Source organism: Penicillium chrysogenum, assembly GCF_028827035.1.
Source record: "Penicillium chrysogenum strain IBT 35668 chromosome Unknown utg000005l_segment0_segment0, whole genome shotgun sequence".
Classification (NCBI taxonomy): Eukaryota; Fungi; Ascomycota; class Eurotiomycetes; order Eurotiales; family Aspergillaceae; genus Penicillium; species Penicillium chrysogenum.
Window position 1 is genome coordinate 3918515 of NW_026622753.1, and position 26427 is coordinate 3944941.

At 49.7% G+C, this 26427-nt stretch overlaps 14 protein-coding genes across 14 annotated transcripts; 11 read left to right on the top strand and 3 right to left on the bottom strand.

Annotated features, from left to right (window-relative positions):
- Positions 1–326: 326 nt before the first annotated feature.
- On the bottom strand, positions 327–2472 carry N7489_009872 (ferric reductase family protein; the record flags this gene model as incomplete). The annotated part of the gene is made up of 2 exons (XM_056715621.1): positions 327–2265; positions 2312–2472. The coding sequence occupies 2 exons, from the start codon at positions 2470–2472 to the stop codon at positions 327–329; spliced, it is 2100 nt and encodes a 699-aa protein (XP_056563243.1).
- A 279-nt stretch (positions 2473–2751) lies between these two features.
- N7489_009873 (copper transporter family protein) lies at positions 2752–3387 on the top strand (the record flags this gene model as incomplete). The annotated part of the gene is made up of 2 exons (XM_056715622.1): positions 2752–3218; positions 3273–3387. The coding sequence occupies 2 exons, from the start codon at positions 2752–2754 to the stop codon at positions 3385–3387; spliced, it is 582 nt and encodes a 193-aa protein (XP_056563244.1).
- Positions 3388–4198: 811 nt separating this feature from the next.
- Positions 4199–4926, top strand: N7489_009874 (putative GPI anchored protein; the record flags this gene model as incomplete). The annotated part of the gene is made up of 2 exons (XM_056715623.1): positions 4199–4615; positions 4675–4926. The coding sequence occupies 2 exons, from the start codon at positions 4199–4201 to the stop codon at positions 4924–4926; spliced, it is 669 nt and encodes a 222-aa protein (XP_056563245.1).
- A 483-nt stretch (positions 4927–5409) lies between these two features.
- Positions 5410–6874, top strand: N7489_009875 (uncharacterized protein; the record flags this gene model as incomplete). The annotated part of the gene is made up of 2 exons (XM_056715624.1): positions 5410–5440; positions 5514–6874. The coding sequence occupies 2 exons, from the start codon at positions 5410–5412 to the stop codon at positions 6872–6874; spliced, it is 1392 nt and encodes a 463-aa protein (XP_056563246.1).
- Positions 6875–7117: 243 nt separating this feature from the next.
- Positions 7118–8169, top strand: N7489_009876 (palmitoyl-(protein) hydrolase; the record flags this gene model as incomplete). Its single annotated transcript, XM_056715625.1, has 6 exons — positions 7118–7197; positions 7256–7267; positions 7345–7435; positions 7491–7544; positions 7612–8000; positions 8067–8169. The coding sequence occupies 6 exons, from the start codon at positions 7118–7120 to the stop codon at positions 8167–8169; spliced, it is 729 nt and encodes a 242-aa protein (XP_056563247.1).
- A 1575-nt stretch (positions 8170–9744) lies between these two features.
- On the bottom strand, positions 9745–10260 carry N7489_009877 (uncharacterized protein; the record flags this gene model as incomplete). The annotated part of the gene is made up of 4 exons (XM_056715626.1): positions 9745–9872; positions 9976–10067; positions 10123–10161; positions 10223–10260. The coding sequence occupies 4 exons, from the start codon at positions 10258–10260 to the stop codon at positions 9745–9747; spliced, it is 297 nt and encodes a 98-aa protein (XP_056563248.1).
- A 1326-nt stretch (positions 10261–11586) lies between these two features.
- On the top strand, positions 11587–14449 carry N7489_009878 (uncharacterized protein; the record flags this gene model as incomplete). The annotated part of the gene is made up of 3 exons (XM_056715627.1): positions 11587–11956; positions 12007–14253; positions 14322–14449. The coding sequence occupies 3 exons, from the start codon at positions 11587–11589 to the stop codon at positions 14447–14449; spliced, it is 2745 nt and encodes a 914-aa protein (XP_056563249.1).
- A 675-nt stretch (positions 14450–15124) lies between these two features.
- N7489_009879 (DODA-type extradiol aromatic ring-opening family dioxygenase) lies at positions 15125–16419 on the top strand (the record flags this gene model as incomplete). Its single annotated transcript, XM_056715628.1, has 4 exons — positions 15125–15436; positions 15511–15683; positions 15742–15902; positions 15956–16419. 4 exons carry the CDS (start codon positions 15125–15127, stop codon positions 16417–16419), a joined length of 1110 nt encoding a protein of 369 aa, XP_056563250.1.
- A 156-nt stretch (positions 16420–16575) lies between these two features.
- On the bottom strand, positions 16576–17069 carry N7489_009880 (L51/S25/CI-B8 domain-containing protein; the record flags this gene model as incomplete). Its single annotated transcript, XM_056715629.1, has 4 exons — positions 16576–16634; positions 16696–16728; positions 16809–16915; positions 16984–17069. The coding sequence occupies 4 exons, from the start codon at positions 17067–17069 to the stop codon at positions 16576–16578; spliced, it is 285 nt and encodes a 94-aa protein (XP_056563251.1).
- Positions 17070–17531: 462 nt separating this feature from the next.
- N7489_009881 (mitochondrial pyruvate carrier family protein) lies at positions 17532–18335 on the top strand (the record flags this gene model as incomplete). The annotated part of the gene is made up of 4 exons (XM_056715630.1): positions 17532–17722; positions 17795–17810; positions 17945–18081; positions 18140–18335. The coding sequence occupies 4 exons, from the start codon at positions 17532–17534 to the stop codon at positions 18333–18335; spliced, it is 540 nt and encodes a 179-aa protein (XP_056563252.1).
- An 805-nt stretch (positions 18336–19140) lies between these two features.
- Positions 19141–20891, top strand: N7489_009882 (putative extracellular exo-polygalacturonase; the record flags this gene model as incomplete). Its single annotated transcript, XM_056715631.1, has 8 exons — positions 19141–19450; positions 19506–19872; positions 19931–19989; positions 20045–20205; positions 20258–20446; positions 20553–20654; positions 20704–20778; positions 20847–20891. 8 exons carry the CDS (start codon positions 19141–19143, stop codon positions 20889–20891), a joined length of 1308 nt encoding a protein of 435 aa, XP_056563253.1.
- Positions 20892–21497: 606 nt separating this feature from the next.
- On the top strand, positions 21498–22557 carry N7489_009883 (uncharacterized protein; the record flags this gene model as incomplete). The annotated part of the gene is made up of 4 exons (XM_056715632.1): positions 21498–21659; positions 21712–21732; positions 21809–21955; positions 22051–22557. The coding sequence occupies 4 exons, from the start codon at positions 21498–21500 to the stop codon at positions 22555–22557; spliced, it is 837 nt and encodes a 278-aa protein (XP_056563254.1).
- Positions 22558–23002: 445 nt separating this feature from the next.
- On the top strand, positions 23003–24558 carry N7489_009884 (uncharacterized protein; the record flags this gene model as incomplete). Its single annotated transcript, XM_056715633.1, has 2 exons — positions 23003–23227; positions 23290–24558. The coding sequence occupies 2 exons, from the start codon at positions 23003–23005 to the stop codon at positions 24556–24558; spliced, it is 1494 nt and encodes a 497-aa protein (XP_056563255.1).
- A 797-nt stretch (positions 24559–25355) lies between these two features.
- Positions 25356–26158, top strand: N7489_009885 (uncharacterized protein; the record flags this gene model as incomplete). The annotated part of the gene is made up of 2 exons (XM_056715634.1): positions 25356–25876; positions 25927–26158. The coding sequence occupies 2 exons, from the start codon at positions 25356–25358 to the stop codon at positions 26156–26158; spliced, it is 753 nt and encodes a 250-aa protein (XP_056563256.1).
- Between the last annotated feature and the right edge of the window lie 269 nt (positions 26159–26427).

The window sequence follows — 26427 nt, forward strand, 5'->3', positions numbered from 1 at the left end:
TTATCAATGATCAAATACAAATGGTATATTTGATGACTGGGTTCATATGAGAGAACTGGCTGCCCTGCTAGGCCCTCCGCCACCCGAATTCCGGGAACGGAGGCACCTCTGTTCGGTCTTCTGGGATGAGTCGGGCAATTGGAAGGACGTAGCCCCGATTCCAGATATTACTCTGGAGCCTAACCGAGAAGGTTGAAGGGGAAAACAAAGGATGCCTTAGCCATGGCTGCATATACTAAGCAGTGCCAAGCCGAAGTCTTGATTACTCCAGAAGGTGAACATACCCAGGGAATAAAAGAACAAGTTCTAGGTTGTAATTTCTTCCTTCATAAACCGAAGTTCTCAACGTGCAAGTAGATCCCCTGCGCACCTGTTCCCTTGTGCACAGCTCGTTCATCGCTCAGAGAAACCACGCTCCGGCGGACATCGTCTGATAAGCCACGGGGTCCGCACACGACCACGGCACTTTCCCCTTCAGCTTTCTCCAGGAGCTTGCGGATGATAGTTCGTGGCTTGGGACGGCCAGAGACTATACTAGGATAGATGCTTGTTTTGTTTGTGGGATCTTCAGATCGAAGGGGTTTCATATCCAGAGCAGCCTTCTCAGACTGAACAGGTGCTGAGCCGGAACAGGTACATGCACAGGCAGTGCCGAGATATTCTTCTTCGATCTGAGTAGTGCAACAGCAGTCTCCACCAGGGAGACACCCCCTACCTGTGACGACGGTGCCTGGGGTTGATGTCGGGTCGGCAGAGACAGGATAAATCGAGATGCTGTCTTTCTCGGATATGTTCTTGGTCTCGTCTTGCGTAAAAGCCTCCAGCGGAGTGGGAGGCTGTGTCTGCAATGGTAGTGACGTAGAGATAGGCGGATCTAGCTTTTCGTCGCATGTGATATAAATGCTAATCTCAATCTCCTTCTCAAAACTTGAATGTGTGCGTCGACACTCAGCCACGTCTGTCAGCAGGGCACGCAGTTCGGAGTCAAAGTAAGTCAGCTGAGAACGAGATCTGATTACCCAGACAAAACGCAGCCGCTTTGTGGCTGTTAGACGAGCGACACGATTGGGAATCTGCTCCTTGCTGCCGTTGCTCTCCATCTTCCATGCTAACACCACGTCCCGCAAAAGTGGTATTGTGAATGTCGCACCCATGCCACCTGCCAGCAGTACAGCACTGTCAAACTGACGCAAGGGCCGGATGCTTCCGTATGGCCCTTCGATAAAAACTGTCGTATCGGACATCCCCGCCACTTGTTCATCCCCCAATAGACTATTGCACTTCGAAGCGTACCGGAAAAAGCGTCTTGTTCCACCATTCTCGGCGCGAATAAAGAACTTCATCTTCTTATCTTCTGGGATAGACGCGATAGTAAATGGGTGGCATTGCAATGGAGCGACGGAGTGACAGGTGAGGAAGACGTGCTGACCGGGTTGCCACCGGACACCGGGGTTTTCAATAGTAACGCAGGTTACATTCCCAGGTAGCGGAGTAAACGTAGCCGAGTGTGCCCAGAGGGCATCTGTTTTGTTCTTTCGGTGGAAAATGGCCAAGTTCGCATATGCACCCCAGATGTAACGAGCAAGCCTATCGAACACCACAAGCCCAATTGGGATCCATACCCAGATCTTGACTTCATCAGGCGCATGCATCCACACCGCAACAATAAAGCCAACAAAGGTGACTAGATGCTGGATGACAAAGAATTCATAACTGAGTCGACGAATTGGCGCGAAGGAAGTGATCACAATAAAGGTCAGAATAATCCAAGCGGCAAATCCACGTTTCGTCAACGGATCGTTATAAAGCTGGTGTGTGATATAATGCCAACGATCCCAATTGCGGAACCAGAATCCCATATGGATGGTAACAGTTAACCACAATGTCCGCGCGACCCAGCGATGGTACCAATTCAGGCTGACGTAGCTCATTCCTGCCAAGAACCCAATAATGTTCTGTCTGCCTGCCAGTAGAAAAATGAGTGGCAGCTGGCAAATGCCGATGAAACCAGTGCGATAGCCAACGTTCTCCCATTTCCATGGATCTAGGGTGTCCAGCTTGTAGAAACAAAGGACCATGACTACCACCAGGTTGGCTAGCATGATGAGAACGCGGCCAAGTGGCGGGAAATGGATGGTCAATCCTCCCAGTCGGAGCGGTCGTGGAGTTGCATAGCCAACTTCGCGGACTGTTGCTGTGATGGTGGCATAGATATTGAAGAACAGTGATTTTGGCTTGGCGGGCGTGAGTGAAGAATCTCGCAAGCTGATTATTGTTAGTCAATGTTACCGGATGTTGAGGTTAAACATACCGATGGCTAGCAATAATGCGATCCAGCAGGTTAACAAGGGTTGCTACACCGATTGCACTTCCCACAACAGCCCAGTACATCTTCTGTAGGGTGAACAGACTGGGAACGCCATCGCCCATGGACATTGAGCCCGCAGGCATGTCACCCATTGACATGGACATCTTGTGCTGGAGTTGTAATAGAAAGCATGAGATTGAGCCCTACAAAACACTCGGATGTATATGGATACTCCCATCGCCAATGACAGGGCGGATTACCAATATTATGCTCATCCATGCTCACCTGAGGGTGGGTCCGCCATGTGGGCACCGTTTTAGTCCCGAAGGTTGTGGCCCAATGCGGCAATGCGTCAATGCGTCAATGCGTCACTTCATGTTTTTATATTTCTCCTTTTCACATTCTCTTGATCCTCCCAGACCTCACCTTTTCACCTATCAATCATGGAAGGCATGGATATGAGCAGCCACGGCTCGACTTCGCACAGTATGAGCTCCTCATCGAGCTCTATGAGCATGGCTATGGTATTCAAAAATGCCCACGACACGCCGCTTTTCTCCAATGCTTGGACCCCTTCATCCTCGGGTAGCTTTGCCGGCACATGCATTTTCTTGATTGTTCTCGCTATCATCGACCGATGCCTCGTCGCTTTCAAAGCGACCATGGAGCGCCACTGGCTCGCCACACATCTCAACCGACGATATATCACCGTGGCCGGCAAAGGCACAGAAGCTGGCAACATTGACTCCGACCCGGACGCGAAAATTGCATCACTTGTCACTGCGCAGGGCGTGGAGGAATCAGTCAAAGTTGTGCACAACGTCACTCACGGGCCAATTCCCTGGCGTTTCAGCGTTGATCTACCGCGGGCGCTGCTGTTCTTATGCATTGTGGGCATATCATACCTACTGTATGTCCTAATCTCTACCGGCATTGTTCGGATAAATGCTAATATCACGTCTAGCATGCTAGCTGTCATGACTATGAACATCGGCTATTTCTGCTCGGTGCTTGCAGGCGCTTTCCTCGGGGAATTGGCGGTCGGACGCTTCATTCAAACTAATGAGCACAGACACTAAGAATTTTGCATTTGACTTTCTCTTACACATTTTATGCATGTTGATATTATTTATGACGTTGAATAGCATCTGTCTGGCGTTGGGGAATAATGTCTTGGGGTAATATGATACGAATTGACTTGGCTCTGAATTTCTCTTCTCATCGTCGATCTCTTTTTTCCCTTCATTCCACTTCATTCCACTCAAAACCTTCGCTGTCTCCGGCACTTGGCAGCTGCATGCAATCACATGACTAATCCTTTCGCGCGCAATTGAGCTAATTTACTAACCATATTTGGACTAGCTCACTGGGGAATATCCACTCTTAGGGCTAGCGTAAAGCTTTAATTTACCTTTGGAGCAGGGAAAGTCCGAGCTACCAAAACAGCAGGTCCATGCCATTTTAGATGGGGTATAGTCTGAGATACAACCATTGCCGAGAAATCGGAAGGTGTATTACACTGAGCTTAGATGCGCATGTATAATTGTCAGACATAGCGACACAAAGAAGCCACCAGGGATTGAAGAGAGGGTTGGAGCCTAAAGATCGAAGAACAGGATACATATGTAGGGATGTCGAAGATTCCGATGCCCGCACAATCCCAAAGTCCCGATTGCCGATATCCCGATATATTAGATCCAACATGACTTTGCGGGTGGACCCTGTCTTTTTCAGGTCCCGCTAACTCCCTCACATTTTATATGCAGAACTCGTATAGAAAGGTTCAAAGAGCTGAGTCCTCCCACTTTTCTAGTACATCGACTCCTGTCTAATTTACGTTCTAATTTTTATCTCTCTACTCCTTTCCAGCCCTCTAACAACCTACGCACAATGAAATTCTCCCTCCTCACCTTCACGGCCATCGTGCCATTGGTTTCCGCACACTTTAAGCTGATGTACCCGACCTCCCGTGGTTTTGATGAGGATACCATGACCCATTTCCCCTGCGGTGGAATGAGCCAGTCCTCTAATCGTATCAAGCTACCATTGTCCGGTGGTTCATTCCCCGTCGCTCTTGAGATGCATCATGTCCAGACTGCCGTCGAGATCCTCCTTGCTCTGGGCAACGATCCAGGAGACAACTTCAACATTGTCCTCTCGCCAACCTTTAAGGTTAGCGGTCTTGGCGAGTTCTGTCTTCCTCACGTTGAGATCAATCAGGAGTTGATTGGCCGTAATCTCACCGACGGAATGAATGCTACCCTTCAGGTGCAGACCAATGGTGACCCAAGTGGAGGTCTCTATGCTGTATGTTCACTTGTTCTTCGTCCATTTTTACTCTTCATTGCGGTACTAACGCAATATAGTGCTCCGATATCCAATTCTCCTCCGACGTCAAGTACCAGACACCATCTGCCTGTGCCAATAACACCAATCTCGTCGCCACTGCCTTCCCCAGGGATTCTGCTACACGTAATGCCAACGAGTCTACTGCTGAGGGCCAAGCACAGAGCGGATCCTCGTCCACTTCCACTTCCAAGGGTGCTGCTGTGCCGATGCAGACCGCTGCTTGGGGAGTTATTGGTGCTGCACTCGTCGGTGGCATTGCTGCGCTGTAAAAATCCGATTCTTCGATATTTGACTCTATTTCCCTTTGGTCTCAGAGTTGGCGATGCATAATGAACAATGAGATCTTGTGTCCCATCGTTTCCCGCTATAACAACACAGTAAACGCCGACTTTCAGTTATGTTATAACCACGTTACCCGCGAAGTCTGGTATCCCAACCGCCGGCCCTAATCCGGCCAATGACTTCACTGTGGCTAGAGGCTAGTTCTTATCGCGGTTACTTTTTTTTGGTCCGTCTCTCTTCTATTCGAGGACCTTTCAGCCGACAACTATCTGTATGATCTGGAATTTTATTGTTGCCCCTTTACAGTAGTGGAAGAATGCCTTTCGTGGGATAGTATAAGGCGTCACGTGCACGGGTAGATTCATAAATCAGGCAAGTGAATTAATTGATCAGGGCCAGTCTATCTTCAGACATTCTGGACATCCAACAAGCAAGCGAGATTGTTTGCTAGGCGCTGGTAATAGTCTATCATGGAGAACCTCGAAATACTACGTCCCGTTGGTGAGTAGACAGATCCCCGTCAAAAGCAGTCGGCAACCTTTTCCGAGAGTCAACAATCCCTGACCCCAACCAGGCCGATTGGAACAATATTCAACGTCGCGCCACCAGATTGGGTTTTATTTGAATGTTGCAGTATCAGCAACTTATTTCCTGCCAGATTCATTCGTGCTTCCTGTCAAAGACTATGTTTATCAGGCATGCGAGGCCGCAATCGCGGAACATCCGTCGCTATCCGCCATCGTGGCAGATGATCACACGCAAGACCCTTACTTCGTGCGGCTGCCAGAAATTAATCTCGACCGAGTTGTGTCTTTTCAGGACAGAAAACCAGGCTTGTTAAGTACCGAAGTCGATGGCGAGCCTACTCCAGATCTTGACTTGCAAACCTTGCTTGCAACCCAGCATAACACGCCGTTCAAGGCTCCAAATCCTTTCTGGAGAGTCTGCGTCCTGCTAGATATAGAGGACGAGCGGCAATTCACAGTGGCATTTGTATATCACCACGCCATTGGCGATGGAACCTCCGGGAAAGCCTTTCATAAAACCTTCCTACGAGCCCTAGGCGCAGTGGAGTCCTCGGAGCAGACTAAATCCATCATCAAGTCACCGCAGCTCCCTCTGTTGCCAAATATTGAGCGTTTGCACTCAATGTCTCTTTCCTTATCATATCTTGCGAAGAAGATCTTCCAGGCAAAAATCTACTCCCGACGGCCCACGGGCCTATGGACCGGCTCCAAAGTCCTAATCCCCTCTCAAACCCGAATGCGGCTCGTGCCATTCTCCAAACTACTCATCAGCACAGTCAGGGAAAAATGTCGACAAGAGAGGACGACGATCACCGCACTGCTACAGACGATCGTCGCCCGCTCCATCTTCGCTCACATCCCGTCTGAGTTCACGCTGCTCGCCTGCACCGGCGCGCTCTCAAGCCGGCGCTGGCTTCCAGATGTTATCACTGATGAGTCGATGGGCGTCTGGGTCCAGGACTACGAAGAGAGATATTCCCGGGCGGCAGTCGCGCCGTCTGACGGGTCCTTCCCATGGGCAGAGGCCAGACGGTCTCGTAACACGATTGAGTCTGTCCTGAAAATGGAAGGGAAAAATGCCAACACAAGCCTACTCCAGTTTGTCGACGATTTTCAGGAGGAACTGTGTTTGTCCAAAGTTGGCAAGGACCGAGAGAAGAGCTTTGAGGTGTCGAATGTTGGCGTTTTGGATCCGCAAACAGATCCTGACCTACCTTCTATCAAGAGGATGGTGTTTTCGCAATGTGCCAGTGTGATGGGTAACGCCATTGAGGTGTCAGCTGTCACTGGGGGAGACGGGTGCTTGGTGCTGGCTTTCTCTTGGCAGCAAGGAGTTGTGGAAGTTGATCTCGTCAATGAGGTCATTGAGTCAACTAAGCGGGAGTTATATTCTCTTGACGTGGTGTGATTAAATGGGGCCGTGGTTACTTAGAGGTAGCCTTTATAATGTTTAATAATGTATCCATTGAATCCATAGATGAGCCCTGAAATTCATCTACTTCATCTCCAGATGCTGTTATCAAGTGGGCGGTGAGATGGCGATAACCTCGGCGGCAGAATCGTGGGGAAATCAACAGTTTGAGAATCTCACCAGTTTCCTTTCATCCAACCCTTCTTTTTTTGCATCTAATAACATATATCGAACGGCAAGATGACTCGTGGTCCGTACATTGTTCCGGCGCTCAAGAAACACACCGCCACCGTTATCATGGCCCACGGTTTGGGAGATAGGTAAGTGCGCCAGAAGCAGATAGACGATGGTGTTGAGGCTAACAATGTTTGACTATAGCGGTGCCGGATGGTATGAAAATCCCCATGGATTACCTGGCTCAGGCCCATGAGCCTCGCTCCTGACCATCAATGTCTAATTTCTGATAGGATGTCCCTTGCCCAGACATGGCGCCGCCGCGGCAAGTTCGACGAGGTGGCCTTCATCTTCCCCAATGCGCCCGACATCCCAATCACAGTTGTATGTGAGCCTCATATCTCTGGTTACTTGGATATCTATTGACGAAACAAATTAGAACTTCGGCAGGCCCATGCCTGGATGGTACGACATCTCCAAACTCGGCGGTGATGTGAGTTTTATATTCCCAAACTCCTTGTATAAACCCCCGACGCTAAACATCATCTCCTTCTTTCCAGTTGGACTTCGAAGAATTCCTCGTCAGCCAGGACGAAGCTGGAATTATCCGTTCCCGCGATTACTTCAATACCCTCATCGAGCAAGAGATGAACAAGCAGATTAAGGCGTCCCGTATTATCCTGGGCGGATTCTCCCAAGGTGGTGCGATGTCCGTATTCGCCGGTGTGACTAGCAAGGAAAAGCTCGGCGGTGTCTTTGGTCTGTCGTGCTACATGCTATTGAGCGACCGGATTAAGAACTACTTGCCGGAAGAGTGGGCCAACAAGAAGACACCGTTCTTCCTTGCCCACGGTACCGAGGACCCTGTTGTTCCATTTGCCTCTGGAAAGACCTCCGCGCAGAAACTCAAGGAGCTTGGCCTTGAGAATGTTTCCTTCAACCAATATGAGTATGTTTTTAGTCGCTGTTGTTCCGGGTTGTGATGGTCTGCTAACTTGATATTCCTACCTTGTAGAAACCTTGGTCACTCGGCGACTCCCGAGGAAATTGACGATCTGGAGAAGTTCATTGAGAAGGCCCTCGCTGAAGGAGAGGGTAGTGCTTCTGCTGGTCTATGACTTGGTCATGATCAGAGCAAGAACGTTGAAAGTGGCCTTTGGGGATATACCTTGATAATGGGTTTCATGGTGCTGCTGGCTGCTGTCATCTGGTCTAGATATCAGTTGTCAAAACAGAAACAATCCAAGCAGACACCCCATTAACCCCAACCTGGGTCCACGTTGGGGATATATGACAATGCAATTGAAAGATGCCAGAACCCGGCATACCCCAAAAGCCAGTAATACTGCTTAGTTGGACAGCATGATTTTACATGATTGCATTTCATAGCTAAATAATCATAAGGGACGGGACAGGTTCAGTCCTATCGGGGAAGTTGCAGGTCAGGAGGCTGCTAAATTGTAGGTAGGGCGCGGTAGTCAATGTTTTCAACTCCTTGGCCGGCGCACCCAATGACGCCAACTAACTGGGGCGATGGTGTTGAAGAATCCGGTTATATATATCTCTCTGCCCACTGTATTAATGTAATTGACGCCCCAACCCCAAAGGCTGTAGCTCTATTTACATACAACGAATTCTGCAGTCTTCTGCGCGGTCGTATTAAGCATTAGACTAAAATATACTTCTTCGCATTGCATATTTAGCGGGCGGTTTTAGCCCATAGGGGTCAAGGGATATTTCTGCCAAGCACCCAAAATGAACACCAGCTGAACACATTATTCAATGTCCTACCTAAATGGCTCTATTAAGCTCATTTTCCAGGCCGTAGACGCATGACGATTAATATCCTTTGTTGTAGGGGAGAAGTGTCCATATTCATATGAATGTACATAGATCTGGTACAAAACACAACCTGTGCTGATAACGACGATGAACCCTCCATGGCGTACAGGACCATCCACACCCCCAAGCTACATGGGCTGCATTGGTAGCCTTCAAACGGAATTCGCCGCCTGGTACTCCAAATACCGACCTGCAGCGGCATCCGCCGAGCCCCAATGCTACAGTAGGCAATGACATTGCCTCCATGTTCATAATATAAATCCACTTGTTATTAGACCCGGACTTGCGCTTGTTAATAACGATGTGCTTTACGACGAGATAGTGGTACCGACGCAGCCTTGCAACGCGCAGACCCAGTAGGCAAGCAGAGGACGTGGTCTACCCGCTGCAGATGTGCGCATCTATTCTAGCACCTGGCTGGTCGAGCACAGCCCTAGAGGAAACCTCGGGGGACCAATGTATGGAGTATATGCGGCGTGATTGCAATAGAACGAGATTTGCTTTATATTATTGTATTGAAGAAACACAGTTCAGAAGTCGCTAGTTGTACATTGATATAAGCCTCAGATATTGAGATTTTAGATGCAAAGATGGGAGAAGAGTCGCAAACGTATCGTACAGCCAATAAAAATCATGACATACACCCAGGGATATCCAAGATTGAAGATGGTGTAGGAACTCCGGGGTTCCGAAGCCCCGGGATGGAAAAGAACACTTGTGGAAGGAGCGATTGAGTCAATGGCAAGGGAGATGGAGGTTCCGAGGCGTAGGTAGATTGTAGGTAGACCGAATCCTCTGTGTGGACACAGCATGATCACAGATCGATGGTAGAGGGGGGTTTAGTCGGAGGATCATTTTTCACCCAGCATCTCCTTGCGCATCTCCTCCCGTTGTGTCCGCGTTCGCTCCTTCTCCTGTGTGCGTTTTGCCTCCAAAACTGCTTGCTTCTGGTCTAATTCTTCTTGAGCAGCGTACCAGACTAAAAATTGAAGTCATAACTATTAGCTACGGATGCACTTTCAGGTTCGAGCAACCGATCCCGCAGAGGCATCTCTAGGGTAAATGGCGGGCATATCACATACTGGACTTATCGGATTTTGACCACTCCTTCAGCTTATGGACGTAGTCATCGAATTCCTGTGCCCGGCGGTCCCCCCTGTTCGGCAGCGCGTTTCTGCAGATCCGGGTTGTATCGCTTCCTAAGCTCTTCGTCGGAGGGCCGGATATACTCAACAAGAGCGGGGCCACCGACGACCATGAGAAGGCCACTATGTTGAGAAGCGAATGTGAGCAGGAGTCTTTGTCGCGGTACGGGCGAGGATCACTTACCCGGCTATGGTCTTCGCCCATAATCCGGCGCGAGACATGGTGAATCCGAAACGCGGATGCTGATTACCGATTCAAGGCTTCGGTATGACGATGTGGTTCCCGGATAACTGGAGATATAACTTGAGACGTTGAGAGTGATGGCGATCATCAACATCATCGCGGCTTTCATTTGCTGTTGGAGGCGGCGTGGCGCAGCCGATGTGGCGCAGTACTACGCTTTGCCCGATCGAGCGTGTCTCACATCTTCTTGTTCCTCCCCACACTTTTATCCCCTTTGTCACTTTGACCGTGACGTCTTAAGGAAGTGTTCCGAGACAGATGTGGAGTCTCTGTTATGCTCTCATGTCCTACTTTGTTGCACAATTTCCATACCTCCGAGGTACCGACGTGTTTACCCAACCTTGGATACCCCCCCAAGGGGTGACTGATTACATCCACCGCGGGTGGCCACATGGTCTAGTTTAGTCATCATTGTTTGACCGGCCTTTGCGGCCACTGGAGCAGCTGAAAGCCATGGATTTGGATACCCAGGTGGCAGATGGCCAGCATTACAGAGTATAGTTACCGAGAAAGCATAACCGGATGCCAACGATCCCGCCAGCGTTGAAATTGTGATTGTGATGGACTTGCAGGTCCCCGGCCCCATCTTCGAACGCCCCCCCTGATCGTCAGGCACCGAGTGGGATGAATAAATTTCTAACCGCGGGCTTTATCTTCAGAAGCAATTATACGTATATAACAGCTATACATTGTATCAAGGCATCAACGAGAGGTGTAGTCCTAAGTGGGAATATAATAATAGGAACATACAACATACATCTATGACGGCACTGAAATTCCCATTTTAAGCCCAGAAAATGAACCAAAGTAGTTAGTCTAGAAGGGCGCAAAAGGAGATTGGATACCCATATGGAAAAAAGAAAAAAATGAAGTAAAGTGTATGAGAAATATGCAAAAGTGTCCAGTTGTGGGTCAAAAACACTGTTTAATTTAAAGGTCACCTGCTCCGACCGCCCCTAAATCATTCTGCCCCCCGCTTCATTTACTCTGAACACCTTCAAACTTGACTTTGGACCGTCCTGACCTACTCAGGTGCTCGATCAGCTTGTGACAGGCGCCCTGGTCATTCGACGTGGTTTGGCATTGCGCGAGGTAAGGACCACTGTGGAGTCCCAAGGGTTACCGACTCAGGCTATCCATGGATCCGTGAAATGGATGTGCTAACACCAAATTGTAGCCCTGGAGCCCTGGAGTTTACCGAGCTGTCCCCTGCATGCGACTACCCACAAGATTTGTACGACTGTGAAGCGCCCTCGAAGACTACTCGAATCACCACCGTGTAGTACGCTCCGTCGCCTTGCGCTATGTCATACACTCAGCAACATCAGGCGCAGAGGCCGCCACCTTTGCGACAATACAATAACCATCCTGCGCCTTCTATGGCATCGCCAGGAGGATATTCGCAAGATGGCTCCCACGGAGGATACAGCGACGGTGGCATGAGTAGCCATAGTTACCAGCAGAACGACCCTGGTTACGACGATGCGGCATACAGCTACCAGTCCAGCTCCTCCAGTTCGCAACCATATCCTGCTGCACAGTCTCAGCCACGCTCGATGCGCCCACCAGGTCCACCAGGCCCGGGAAAAGGACGACCCCCAGGACCTGGATACGATGATCGGCGTGGCTATCCTCCTGGTGGGAGACCGCCGCCACAATCGCGGTCAAGAGCACGTATGTAAATTCCGACAGAGACCGCAAAGCGCGTACTAACCGACTTCAAGCTGCTGCGCGCCCACCTCCAGGCGGTGCCTTCGACAATCCCTTCCCTACCTTCCCAAGTCGAGACCCAAGAGATCCGAGGGCGCCCAGAGACCCGCGAGACCCGCGAGACCCGAGAGGCCCAAGGGATCGGCGCGGTCCGCCACCTCGAGGGCTAGAGAGAGACATGGCTGCGATGGATATTAATGGCAGGGGCCCGCCTAGACCGCACACTTCAAATTCCAATGGAAGACGGCCAGATATGCGACAGCCACCTCCGCGCGGGCCTCCACCAGGGCGCGGCCGAGGTGGCTATCCAATGGGTCCAGTGCGAGCTGCTAGCTCAGGCAGACCAGGTCGACCTGATAGAGACTATCCAGACTCCATGGGCCCCTCTATGCCTCCACCACCTAGAAGCGCAACGATGCCGCTCGGCCCAGCTGCACCACTCTACCCGGGCCAGTCAACTTACCAAGAAACAGATTACCCAGCGAGCTCCATGGGCGAACCTCCTATGCGTCCTGGTACTGCTGGAAGTATGCGGCCCCCGCGGTCTCGTGCCCCCAACGATATAGACCCAGGCCTGATAATTCCCCCCGCTGGTTTGATGATTCCTCCCGAGCCCGCAAGTCGTGTTTCATATGCTCCCAAGGACTTTCTGGACAGCTATTATGAGTCTGGCGGTGGTGCTGCTGATGAACCCGATATGCCTAATTTTGATGCCATGCCAGACCCTCATCAGGGTGCCCTGATTGATGAGATGGGACTGGAAACAACACCGGTCAAGAAACCAGTGCATGCTCCGACTTCTTCGCCTGGAGACTACGCGTATCCTTCCAACGGGGTGGACACTACGCGCTCTCAATCTCAACCAAATTTCCGACAGCCAGACGGTGCTGGTGCCAATCAGTTTGAAAATGCGGGATTCCAGTTTGATATTCCTGGAGAAACTTCCCGTGCTCCGGCTTTCGACCACCCGGCCTCTGCTGGGTATGCGTCGAACGGGTACGAAGATTACGCTGATTACTCACAAGGCCCTTCCCCGGTCCGGAACAACCAGCCAGTCTATTCCCACGACCAGGCCGAGATGCCAGATCCTCACCAGAATCCCGATGCTCTTCCTCACCACCCAGCCCCGTTCCGCCCCGGCCACGATCAAGCATCAAAACCTGCGCCGGTTCGGCAATACAGCGCCCCTGAATCGATCCCAGCCCCCGCTGCCCCGCAGCCAATGATGGTGCCTGGTGGAACGGCTCAGGCGCCTGTCACAATTGAAGAGATACAGCGGCTGCAACAGCAGGCGCGAGCCAATCCTTCTGACCAGAAGACCCAACTTCTACTCGCCCAAAAGCTAGTCGAGGCATCCACAGTTCTAGTAGGGGACAACAGCAGACTCGATCCGAAATCAAAAGCCAAGGCGAAGGAGAAGTACGTGCTCGATGCGCATAAAATTCTCAAAAAGCTTGTTTCAGCCGGGTACTCTGAAGCCCAGTTTTTCCTGGCTGACTGCCACGGTGAGGGCCGAATGGGACTCGAAGTCGATCCCAAAGAAGCTTTCTCACTATATCACTCTGCTGCGAAACAAGGACACGCACAGTCTGCCTACCGTGTGGCAGTATGCTGCGAGATTGGCCAGGAAGAAGGTGGCGGTACCAAACGTGATCCATTTAAGGCCGTTCAATGGTACAAGCGTGCCGCTGCACTTGGTGATACTCCCGCAATGTACAAGATGGGAATGATTAATCTAAAGGGGCTTCTCGGTCAAGCCCGGAACCCCAGGGAGGGTATATCATGGCTCAAGCGGGCAGCTGACCGTGCGGACGAGGAAAACCCGCATGCTCTCCACGAGCTTGCTCTCATGTATCAAAACGCTGGCGGCAATGACATCATCGTGCGCGACGAGCAATATGCCTCCCAGCTATTCCACCAAGCTGCCGAGCTAGGCTACAAGTTCTCTCAATTCAGACTTGGTGCTGCCTACGAATACGGCCTGATGGGATGTCCCATCGACAACCGCACAAGTATCATCTGGTACACTCGTGCCGCGGCACAGGGTGAACACCAGAGTGAACTCGCCCTTAGTGGATGGTATCTCACCGGATCAGAGGGCATTCTACAGCAGAACGACACCGAGGCCTATCTGTGGGCTCGAAAGGCCGCCACCGCCGGTCTTGCCAAGGCGGAATATGCTATGGGATATTTCACCGAGGTTGGAATCGGCGCTACACCTAACCTAGAAGATGCAAAGAGATGGTACTGGCGCGCAGCTGGTGAGTCGACTTCCATTTTACTGCTTTTCGCTTTAACCACAGCTGACCTTTTTTCTTCTTTATTTCAGCTCAAGGATTCCCCAAGGCTCGTGAACGTCTTGAAGACCTTAAGAAGGGTGGAAGCCGAATGCAAAAGACTCGTCTCTCACGATCAGCTGTTAACAAGCAAAGCGACGGGGACTGCGTTCTCATGTGATTGGATATTTTTGTCCCTTCATGATTTGCCACGCTTTTAGATTTGGCTTGCATGGTGCATTTCCCTTCATGGTCACCGGCGCTTGGTGTATTCTACCCCGGTCAAGAACGCTTCTCTTCTACCTCCTGACCTGCATGATTACTTTATTTCTTATTCCCTCTTACTTTTTTTTTTTTTTTTTTTTTTTCCCTCAATGGCCTTCCCCGATTGGAATTGCTCTTTTTTCTTCTCTCACTCTTCTTTCCTCCCCCTTTGATTCTTTTTACGAATGGGATGCGCATGACTGGAACGGACAAGAACTGATTGTAGCATCTGTATACATTAATAGATTGTTGACCAACTTTATTACCTGTACAATGTATTAATATCAAACATCGAAATAACCTGATGTCCCTTCAGGTATCCGTAAATCCGAGCCAATGCTCCAGGCCGGATATATGGGTTGTCAGCGGGCAAATTCCGCACTGCCACTCAGCTTGTGGATTCAATTTTCCAATGCTCGGCCCTATGATCGGCTCCCTGCGCTTCTGCCCAGAGCATTTAATTAATCAGCTCTAGTACCGTACATAATACGTGCTTTTCTTTTCTTACCTCTGCATTTAAATATAAAACAAGGCCACCTTGTTGAGTGCTGCAAGGTAGTACATTGCTAGCTCTAATCGAAACAAGCCATACATGTCTTCCGGATCAAGCCGACATAACGACTCGGAAACACGACCTAACTGGTTCAGCGGACAGAAACTCGCTCTTGTCTCTTTCTTGACCGTCCTCGCAGCTATACTTATTACCCTGCTCTGGGGAGACACCGCCAATCTGTTCGGTCTCCGTCGTCTCTTTGGATCTTCCGCGCGCTCAGCGGCAGTACCTCTATCATCTTCAGCATCTGCTGCTGCTGCTGCGACAGTGAAGGGTCAGCCAGACGCAGTCACAACTGGTCACGCACAGCCCAGCATGAAGACACCCATCTACTTCCTCAGCCATGGCGGGGTGAGTTATCCATATCCTGGTTCTTACCATGAACCAAATGCTGACTGGTTTGATACTGATTTGATACCCACCAGCCAAACGTCATGTACGATGTCGACCACCCGGCCTACCGCAAGCTCGGTGAGATTGGGCGCGAGATAACCACCAAGGTCAAGCCGAAGGCTGTCGTCGTATTCTCGGCGCATTGGCAGGCCGGTCGAAATACGATCCAGGTCAATACCGCCGAAAAGACGGATTTGATCTATGAGTATGTTGATATCAAATTGCTAGCCCAAAACTTGCAAATCCAAACTAACGGGGTTTAGCTTCTACGGATTCCCGGGTCATTACTATAAAGAGAAATACCCAAATGTGGGTAGCAAGGAGGTAGCGAACGAAGTGCTAAGGTTGTTGAAAAAAGCCGATATCACGGCGGAGGGCGTGGAGCGCGGACTGGACCACGGCGTCTGGGCTAGCTTCAAGTGCGGTATGTGACAGTTTGCATTCAAACGATATCCAATGCTGACGAGGAAAATGCAGCATTCGAGCCAGAAACAAACCCACTGAACGTTCCCGTGGTGCAAGTCTCGCTCTTCAACACTGAAGACCCAGACCAGCACTACCGGCTCGGACAGGCAGTCGCGAGTCTTCGCGAGCAGAACATTTTGATCATTGTATCTGGAATGGCTGTGCATAACCTGCGCGATCTGCGGTTTACATTTGGCAGTTCAACCCCGATGCCGTATGCGGTTAGCTTCGACGAGGCGCTCAAGGATGCGGTGACGACTGCGCCGGCTGGACGACAGAAGGCCATGGCTGAGCTGATAAAGAGACCAGATGCACGCCAGGCTCATCCCTCCTTTGAGCATTTGCTGCCTATTCATATTGGGGCTGGTGCTGCGGGCGAGGATCTGGGGAAGAGGACCTGGACGTTCCCCGAGGGGAGTATGAGCTGGGCGCAGTATCGGTTTGGCGAGGTTGGCAATGCTAGTAGCGCGTTGTGAAAGATAGCAAAAGATAGCATCAATTAATCACAGAAGTAATTCAATTGGATTTGTTTTGGATATGAGCTTCGATTTCATCTATAGGTACAAAAGATGGGCGTAGGACGGTGGGAACGCGGGGGCATAAAATAGATCTGCAGAGAAACAAAAAGGAATTTATAGCTGCTGCTTCACCAACTGTGTAATGCGCTCTTCGATCTGGGTGTCCGACAGGCCTAGAAACATCAATTAGTATTGCAATTTGATGCAAAATTATGGTTGGTGGGGGATATTTACCGGACAACGCTTCTTGCTTCTCCTTGCCGAAAGCTATTAAGAAAAACCGATCACGTTAGCTTGACTCGCTTGTCAAAGAGCCCACACAATGGCTTATAGGTGTCCTGCCGTACCATATCGGGCGTAAACTCGGGGCAGAGTGCCCGAGGCCTCGCGCATCATGATGGGAGTCTGGGGGTTGTGCTTCTTCATAGTCGGGTAGGCGCGGTTCAAGAAAGATCTATAGGCAGGGAGGAAGGTCAATCAATGAGCTGAGAGGCCATTCGCCCTGGGTCGGGGTGTACGCACCTTGTGGCCGCGCTCGCTTCGGAGGTTTGGCAGAAGAGGAAGCGGAGCTCCTTCAGGCCTTGAGTGAAAACGTACTTGCCAGACATGGTGGCAGAATAGTCAGGCAGATGTAAAGGTTAGGAAAATTGAGGTCTCGAATGAGCCACGGGGGGATGAGCGCAGGAGCAGTGGGATTGACTTGCTGGACAGTCTGCGATGCAGTGCATTATTCACGACGGCGTTGATTCGCTGCGCAGAGCCATAATCCCGCTAGTCCCGATATCAACTAGCGCAATACGCTTACATCAGCTTCCACATCTGCCGAAGCGTCATAGGTAGGTAGTTGCGGCGCAAGAGAGATAGTAAATGATGAATAATTAAATAGAATAGATTATACTAATTAGTTGAGAGTATTCCATTTGTTTTTAATTGACTATGTATTCATCCACCTGTGGTTGTGGTGGTTAATTGCGCTATCTACGCTCGCCGACGGAAAACTCCCCCTTCCACCGATCACCGGACATTCTTCCATCTTCTCTTTCACCAGCATCACCATCCCAGCTATCACCATGTCGTCTCGCGTGGGTTTCCGCTTTGTGAACAACGCTCGCTTTGCATTCCGCAATGCCTCTGCGCCATTCCGCCGGCCGGGTGCCCAGAGTTTCCGCTGGCAGAGCTCCGAAGCCGGTGCCGCGGAGCAGCAGAGCGCCTTCCAGCGTCTATGGAACAGCCCTGTTGGTATGAAGACTGTCCACTTCTGGTAAGAGCTCCAATTAAGCTACATCTATTGTCCTTTGTCCACTACGAATTCATGCTAACTTCTGCTCCGCAGGGCCCCGGTAATGAAGGTACGACAACTCGATTTACTCATTTGATATGCCTGCCATATCCCGAGCCACCCTTCCGAATACACGCGGCCGTATATTGAAGGCTTTTCCATGTACCTGCTGAGCACCGTGGCTAACATATTTCCCTATGACAGTGGTGCCTGGTCATCGCTGGTATCTCCGACTTCGCCCGTCCCGCCGAGAAGCTCTCCCTCACCCAGAACGCTGCTCTGATGGGTACTGGTGCCATCTGGACTCGCTGGTGCTTGATCATCAAGCCCCGTAACATCCTGTATGTCTAACCGGATACCAGACCCGCCGGCACCAATGCTAACACGGCATAACTTTAGGCTCGCCGCTGTGAACTTCTTCCTCGGATGCGTGGGTGCCGTCCAGGTGACCCGTATCTTCATGTGGCAGCGCAACCAGTCTGACTCAAGCATCGAAGCCGCCAAGGTGATTGAGCATGAAGCTGTTGACTCCGTCAAGGCCACCGCCGAGGCGGCCGAGGGCACTGTCAAGAAGGCTGTTGAGAAGTCGACTTAGATATGAGATATATTCTGTGTTGATGGCAGGGGAGCTTGAAAGAGCGTTCCTGATTACATCTAGACCGATATCCATAGGGACCTTTCACGTGCGCCGAAGTGAATCTATAGGGGAATCTTGGGGTTGAGCTCACTCGCCATTGAGGTGATCGCTGTTTCATCTCTGAGCTGAGAGTCTGGTCCTTTTATTGGACAGTTGTTGTACATATAAAGCATGTTTCATAGTGATTGGTTGAGTTCCTTCTGCGAGACATGGTCGAGAATTCCGAAGAATTTCCAGTAGCATTTGTCTTGTCACTCCAACTAACCTCCGTTGATAGTTGCTACTCGGAAACCTAGGGTGCTGTTAGCTTCGTCTGTTTGAAATGTATTGGATTTAGAGACTCTGGCAGGGCTTGCCAGTTTATCCGGGATTTTCCTCCCAATCGGGGAAATCGCTCAAATATTCCTCCTATCAGACTTGCCTGGGGACCATGCCTACGCAACGCCAGTCAATTAATCTCCGGTCCGCTCTCCAGCGAGATGGAAACTCACCAAACAAGTCATGACCATGCCCCGGTTTCCCCACATCTCGTGGAGTCGCTAGCCTGTTTCCCCGGAGCAAATTGAACGAGATGGGGTTACCCCATCGCATGACCGCAAAGGGCCGTGCTTAGCGTTCACCCCCAGACCGGGGGTAACAGAGGAAATACATTGCCTATGGCGAGACTATATATAAGCTGTCCTGGAAGTGCCCGAACGGCGTCTATAGTCGAAGAGACTGCCAATTCCACTAAAACAACTTCTAGGTTCTCTTGACACCGACGATGAAGATTTCAAATACCTTGACCCAGGCCTTGGGGCTTTTGGTACCACTCAGCGCCGCAGTTCAAGCCAAGGAATACTCCCGAAGCGAGGCGTGCCAGCCGAACCATCCGTTCAAGCCCCTTCCGGGCAGCCAAGCCAGAACTCGCACCTGTCATGTAGCTAACCATGGCGATGGCCGCGACGATTCAGCCAATATTCTTAGCGCATTGAAGCAATGCAATAATGGAGGAAAGGTCGTCTTCGATGCCGACAAGAAATATACAATTGGAAAGGCACTCGACATGACTTTTTTGAAGCATGTGGACCTCGGTATGTAATGCGCATTGGGTATGAGACGAGTGAGTACTTACCCAAGTCATAATAGAAATCCAAGGACATGTCCAATTTAGCGATGACACGGATTATTGGCAAGAAAATTCGTTCAAGCAAATCTTCCAAAATGCCACAACATTCTTCCAGATCGGTGGTGAGGATGTCAATGTCTACGGCGACGGCACCCTGGATGGTAATGGTCAGGTCTGGTATGACTTATATGCTGAGGACCCCCTCATCTTGCGCCCAATTCTGGTTGGTATAGTTGGGCTAAATGGTGGTACCATTGGACCTCTCAACCTTCGTTATTCGCCTCAGTGGTATCAATTCGTGGCAAACTCATCGAACGTCCTTTTCGACGGAATTGATATCAGTGGGTACAGTAGCAGTGAGAATGAGGCCAAGAACACCGACGGATGGTAAGTTCATCCCCATATAAACGAGAGGCTAGCTTCAGTTAACTAATAACGTCGATAGGGACCTTTATCGTTCAACGAATGTTGTTATCCAAAACTCTGTGATCAACAATGGAGATGGTACAGCTCCCTCAAAAAGATTAGACACCATCTTCCTTTACTAACAATGTCAAAGACTGCGTCTCCTTCAAGCCCAATGTTACCGACATTCTGGTCCAGAACCTCCATTGCAACGGCTCGCACGGTATCTCTGTTGGCTCTCTGGGCCAATACCCGGGCGAGGTTGATATCGTGCAGAACGTGCTCGTGTACAATATTTCCATGTTTAACGCATCGGTAGGTTTCGTCCCACAAGCGAGATGATTATGTTTCTAACGATCCTATGAAGGATGGTGCGCGTATCAAGGTCTGGCCTGGAGGTTCCGCTGCGATGTCGACCGATCTACAGGGCGGCGGCGGATCAGGTCTGGTAAAGAACATTACTTACGATGGCATGACCATTGATAATGTTGACTATGCCATCGAAGTGACCCAGTGCTATGGCCAGAAGAATTTGACTCTCTGCAACGAGTTCCCTGTAGGTGTTCATCAATATCCTTTGTGCCTATTTCCTATCATTCCACCTTGATAGCAGCGCTACCATTCGTTTCTGGTTGCCGAAGGCTAACACATACGCCACCCAGAGCAAACTTGCCATTGAAGATATCGTCTTCAAGAATTTCAAGGGCGTCACCTCTGGTAAACGTGATCCTGATGTGGGAATGATTGTCTGCTCAAGTCCCGATGTAAGTGCTCGAACAGCACCAGTTGTAACTCCCTATCTGACTTGTACAGGTCTGCTCAAATATCAAGGCTAGTAACATCGACGTTGTTAGCCCCGATGGGGATGATCAGTTCACTTGCACAAATGTAAGTTTGCTTTAAAGATTGGTGCAACGCTGACAACACGTTTACTGACTTATTTCGTCTAAATTTAGGTTGATGAAGGTCTGCTGGATGTGAATTGTGCGTCTTCTAGCTAGAGCAGTCAGGCCGACAATATTTAGAGTATTCTTTTTGCAAATATAACTTTCAATCTTGATATTCGATATATACGGCCATGGACATGATGTCGGTTTACAATAGACGAGCCAGCCTACCCCGTACCTAGGCAGAGATACCTGAAGCTGAGTACGTCAAGTTGGCATTCCCTACGGAGTACTTCGTATTAATGCACGGCATCAGCCAGCCACATAGTCTGTGGACTCTCACCATCGTTACATCCCGTGTGCGCATGATCGTAAATATGATGTATACGCCGACAACCTACGCTAGCTTCCAGCCGATTACGTCCACATTCTTTCGGAATGTTTCCTTGCATTTGCCTTCACTTCCTATTTCGTTATTCTTTCTGCGTGGGCCATTCTACACCGCATTTCCCTTACCCAAAGCCTGTACTATTCGGGGTTCTCGCGTTGATTCGCCAAAGACATGTATTTAATCTCATAGTGACATGCCCCAACGAGTTTGGCTTGTTGAATATCTTTATAGTCCCACTAAAAGCTCATTCTTACAAGTTTGAGTGATAGCAGTTTCCCCAAAGTCCTATATTTTCCCCTCGACATCCCTTAGGTCAATCAAGACCCACCATGCATCCAGATTCTCAACTCGAGACCGCCGTCAAGAGCGGCTTTGATCCAAAGAGCCTCTACAGTACAGAGTTGACTAAGGTCAACGAGCCAGCGAGGACGATTCTAGAGAAGTACAGCAAGATCCCAGCGGACAATATTTTGCAACATGTGAAAGACTTGGTTTGTGGCGCAACCCCAAACTTAAACGACAACATTCGCTGACACTATGTAGAGAGACCGTGCCTTCGCAGTTGTGCGTTTTCCTCTGAGTTTACCTTTCCTGATATCCAAGGGTTATTGACTGACATGAAAATTTCTCTACGTGTTAGTTCCCTTACGCCTGTATTGGACAAGCCTCATTCCTCGAGCTGAGCATCGCATCGTCACCCTGCTACCTAGAGATGCTTGACCGTGTCAAGAAGGGAGACAGGCTACTTGACCTGGGATGTGCGTTTGGACAGGAACTGCGACAATTGGTGAGTTGCGTCGAGAAGATGAATAGCAGGCGACAATTGCATCTTTCCCCAACTTGACTAGAGCTGGCTAACCTCAATAAATGCGGAAAATCCAGATCTATGACGGCGCCCCATCGCAAAACCTGTATGGATCTGACCTTCGTCCTGAGTTCCTTGAGCTTGGCCTCGACCTGTTCATGGATCGCCCAACCATCAAGTCCCGCTTCATTGATGCGGATGTCCTCGACGATAAATCTGCTCTGGTCACTCAGCTGACAGGCGAGCTCAACATTGTCTATATCTCGCTTTTCCTTCATGTCTTTGACTTTGATACACAAATAAAGGTGGCAAAGAGGGTACTTGAATTGCTCGCTCCGAAGGCCGGATCGCTCATCGTGTGTCGCGTCGTGGCGTGTCGGGACCAAGCCATCGGGAATGCCACCAACGCGCGCCTGCCATACTATTACCACGACCTAGCTAGTTGGAACCGGCTGTGGGAGCGAGTGCAGGAAGAGACAGGGCTAAAGTTGAAGGTCGACAACTGGGAACAGGACGATGCTTTGGCGAAGAAGCATCCCTTAGAAGGCATCTATATGCTGGGTTCATCGATTCGCCGGGAGTAAAGACCGGGTAACTCGGGAGAGAATTGTTCTGAGAATTTGGGAGTTTCGTTCCCTCGCCCGTTGGAATATTCATAAACCTACACCGAGACTCGTGCGACAGAGGACAACGTTTGTCGTGTGCGTTTGTAGTACATTACACGAAATATACACGGTGGAATTATTTGCAATTGGCTGTAATTCATACGCTGTAACTTTCAATTCACAACCCCGTATACATCGTATACACCGTATATGTTGATCGTCATTTTATTTGAACAGCTAATACGTCGCCATGGCTGTATACATCCATACATACTGGTACATGCACTCGTATGCATGTATCGAAGCTCTACTGTTACGAATTGAAAAAACTATTTTATACGTACCATGCCTGTACAAAAGCAACCGCTTAGACTGCCTCTTTTCTCCATTGAAACACTATCTCTTAACAGACATTGATTCAACCATGGGGTTCTTTTCTAGCACACGACCACCTCAACCTACTACCGTGCCGAGTGATGAGATCATCCCTCTCCATTTCTGGAATACTGCTTTATGTATGCGCGGCACGGTGTTGGACGTTTCGCTCAAATTTGATGATGTGTTGGATGTATCAAAACTACGAGATGCGCTCGATCGGCTGCTCGAGATGGAAGATTGGAGACAGCTGGGAGCTCGATTGCGTATGAACGTGGGTAGTTTGAGACTGATCTCCGACTTAGACGTTTGATGCTGACCAGAGCGGCCTAATAGAGAGATGGAAAACTTGAATATCACATTCCAGCACATTTTGATGCCTCGAGGCCGGCTTTCAGCATGACCAATGCTCAGCATGAGACAAGCATCGCCGACCACCCACTTGGGGCCAGAATACCACATGCAACCGGGACGCCCGCCATCTTTCCATCCCCCGATGAATTAAGCCATCTACTACGCAGCGCAGATGCCCCAAAACACATCGATGACTGGACCTATTCGGACAGACCCCAACTGTGTCTACACGTTATCACCTTCAGTGACGCCACAGTAATTACTATCACATGGCTACACACCTTAGCAGATGTTATGGGAATGACAGCAATTTTGAATGCATGGACCGCTTTACTCCAAGGGAACCGAGAGGCAATTCCCAAACTACAAGGATTCCGATCAGACCCGCTCACACAACTCGGCCAACGCACGCCAGCGGAAAAGTACATGCACTTCAACCGTGTGTTTGGTCGGAAAGAGTTCTTATGGTTTATCGGACTGAATATCTTTGACAGACTGTGGTATCGCCAGGAGGAGCGACGCACCATTTGTATTCCCGCCAGATGTTTGCGGAGTCTCCGCCAGCAGGCATCGAGTGAGATCTCCGCTACCTCAAGCAGCGAAGGGGGCACAGTACCTTTCGTGAGTGAAAGTGACGTGCTGTTGGGGTGGTGGGTGCGCAGTCTCTACGGTGCATTGGGGCTTAGGACGGACCAGACTATCCTGGTAAACAATGCACTAAACCTGCGAACATCTTTGCATGAATCGTTCACGTCGAAAGATAGTGCATACATGGGCAATGCACTGTGCATGTCACCCACATTTCTACAGGGCCAGCAGATTGCCGACGAACCGTTAGGCCAAATTGCTCTGCGGATTCGAGAATCCGTAGCAGAACAGCGGACTCCAGAGCAGGTCGAGGCGATGACAGCACTGCAAATGCAGATGATGGAAAAGACGGGCTATCTCGCCTTGGTGGGTGATCCTCGGATGATGCTTCTGTCTTGCTCCAACTGGCATAAAGCCCGTCTATTTGACATGGACTTCTCGCCGGCCGTGTTACAAAGCTCCGCTCAGTCAAGCTCGCAGAACACCCAGAAGAAAGGAAAGCCAAGCTATGTAAATGGGGTTCAGCACTCGGCAAATTCATTTCGCAACGTTCTTTCGGTAATAGGGAAAGATGCTGGTGGGAATTGGTGGCTAACCGGTGTTCTACGAACGGATGCTTGGGCGCACGTAGAGGAACAAGTGCACAAATTGGGTTCGAGTTAGGCATTAGTTCAAGTAGCATAATCACGAAACTATATCGACGAGACTTTCTCTATATCGGTGTACAGTGTTCAATCTTCTTTACTGGCAAATTATTCAATTTGATGCTTGAATTTGTACGGAGCACTTACAGACTGATTATTGCCTGTCCTGTAAACAGGACATAGCAACTGATAAATACACGTATTTGTAAATTGAAGTACTCAAAAACGAAACTAATAGTATGTCCGGAGTACTAGTAATACGAGTAGTGAAAGTTTGGCCAAGATCGTGAGATCGGCTACTTGGCTCGGCAGGGCTTAGGGTATTGTGTAACTTACCTAGGTACCTAGCGCTAACCTTGGAACATTTAACGTTAGATCCGTCTCGGCCCGCACGGGACGGACCCAATATGGTAAAATACGCCTTGGTGTACGGTATGGTATGTATATGAAATGTCATTCAGCTATGTAGCATATGCAGTGACGATCAAGGGATACATAAAATAATATTTCAATACTCAGTGGTGATGGGCAATATGTCAACAACTCTAATTACGAATCCCAGCATAATTATGCTCGGAAGCAGTTTGTGTACTTCGTTCAACCCTGTAGACTGACGAAAAATGTCGATTGGATCAGTCCTTGCATTCTCACGCGTACTCTGGATCATCCATTTTGCAGTTTACAGCTAGCCACCAGCCAGATATCGCAGCCCCTGGAAGTAAAACTATGTCCTGGACTTGAGGACACACTCGTTCTCATTCCTATTATCCTGTTGACACACCTGCTCATTTGAGATCTTCCATACAACGACAAACAATGGAGGAATCGACTTTGCTCTCCGCAGTCCTGAAGCATCGAGATGCCTTGGCGTCGGCGGCGGAATTTCTCCGAATTCTAGCTGGAATTTGCTGGACTTTGAACTACTTCAGCATGTTGCGCACTTCGCAAAAAGACGAGATCCCCAGCACAGGTATCTTCCCCCTCTGCAATGACATTGGGTGGGAGTTTATCTATGCCTTTATCTACCCAAAGGCGAGTGCCCACTGGGAAGGAGGAGTTCGAGTCTGGTTTTTGGTCCATTGCATCGTCATCTTCTTTATCATCAAAAATGCCCACAATGAGTGGGACTATTTCCCCCTCGTTCAACGAAACCTTTACTTCCTCTATGGGATAGTGACTATTGGCTTTGCCATCGGTCAATATTCGTTTGCGCGGGAGGTTGGGCCTGACTTGGGGTTTTTCTATGGGGGTGTGCTATGCCAGACACTGGCGAGTCTTGGGCCAATTGCTCAGATTCTTTCCCGCAATAGTACCCGCGGTGCTTCCTTGTTGACTTGGTAAGTTTACAGGCCAGGCACTTCATTCCGTGAGGCTGACATGGCAAAAGGCTGTTGAGAGCGGTCGCTACTTTTGGTGGATTCATTAAGTTGACTATCTACTACCTCACTGGCAATGCTGCAGGACCTTGGTTTGAGAGCCCTATGTGCAAGTTCTACATCGGGTTGACCTTGATTCTTGATTTTATCTATCCGATCTGCTACTACGTGATTCGGCGTCAGGAGTTGGTCAATGCCGAGGGGGACAAAAAGAAAAAGACAAAGTCAGGAAAGGCAGCTTGAAGCGATACCTAATGAGAAGTTGTTGGGGGAATGTGACGTACTGCTCGGTAGGTTGAGAATGAGGACAACTGGGTTATATTCAAAAGTGTTATGTTCCAGGGCCATTATAAGGATCGACCACAAAATCGCAATTTAAAGCGACTGAATATGTGTCACACTACAATAAGAAAAGGTTATAAACAGGGTTGTTGAAAAGCAGTATCTGCAAGGAGCGAGAGTTATGCACGTTTTGTACACAAAAGAAGGAACCAAAAAGCGGGAAAAAAAGG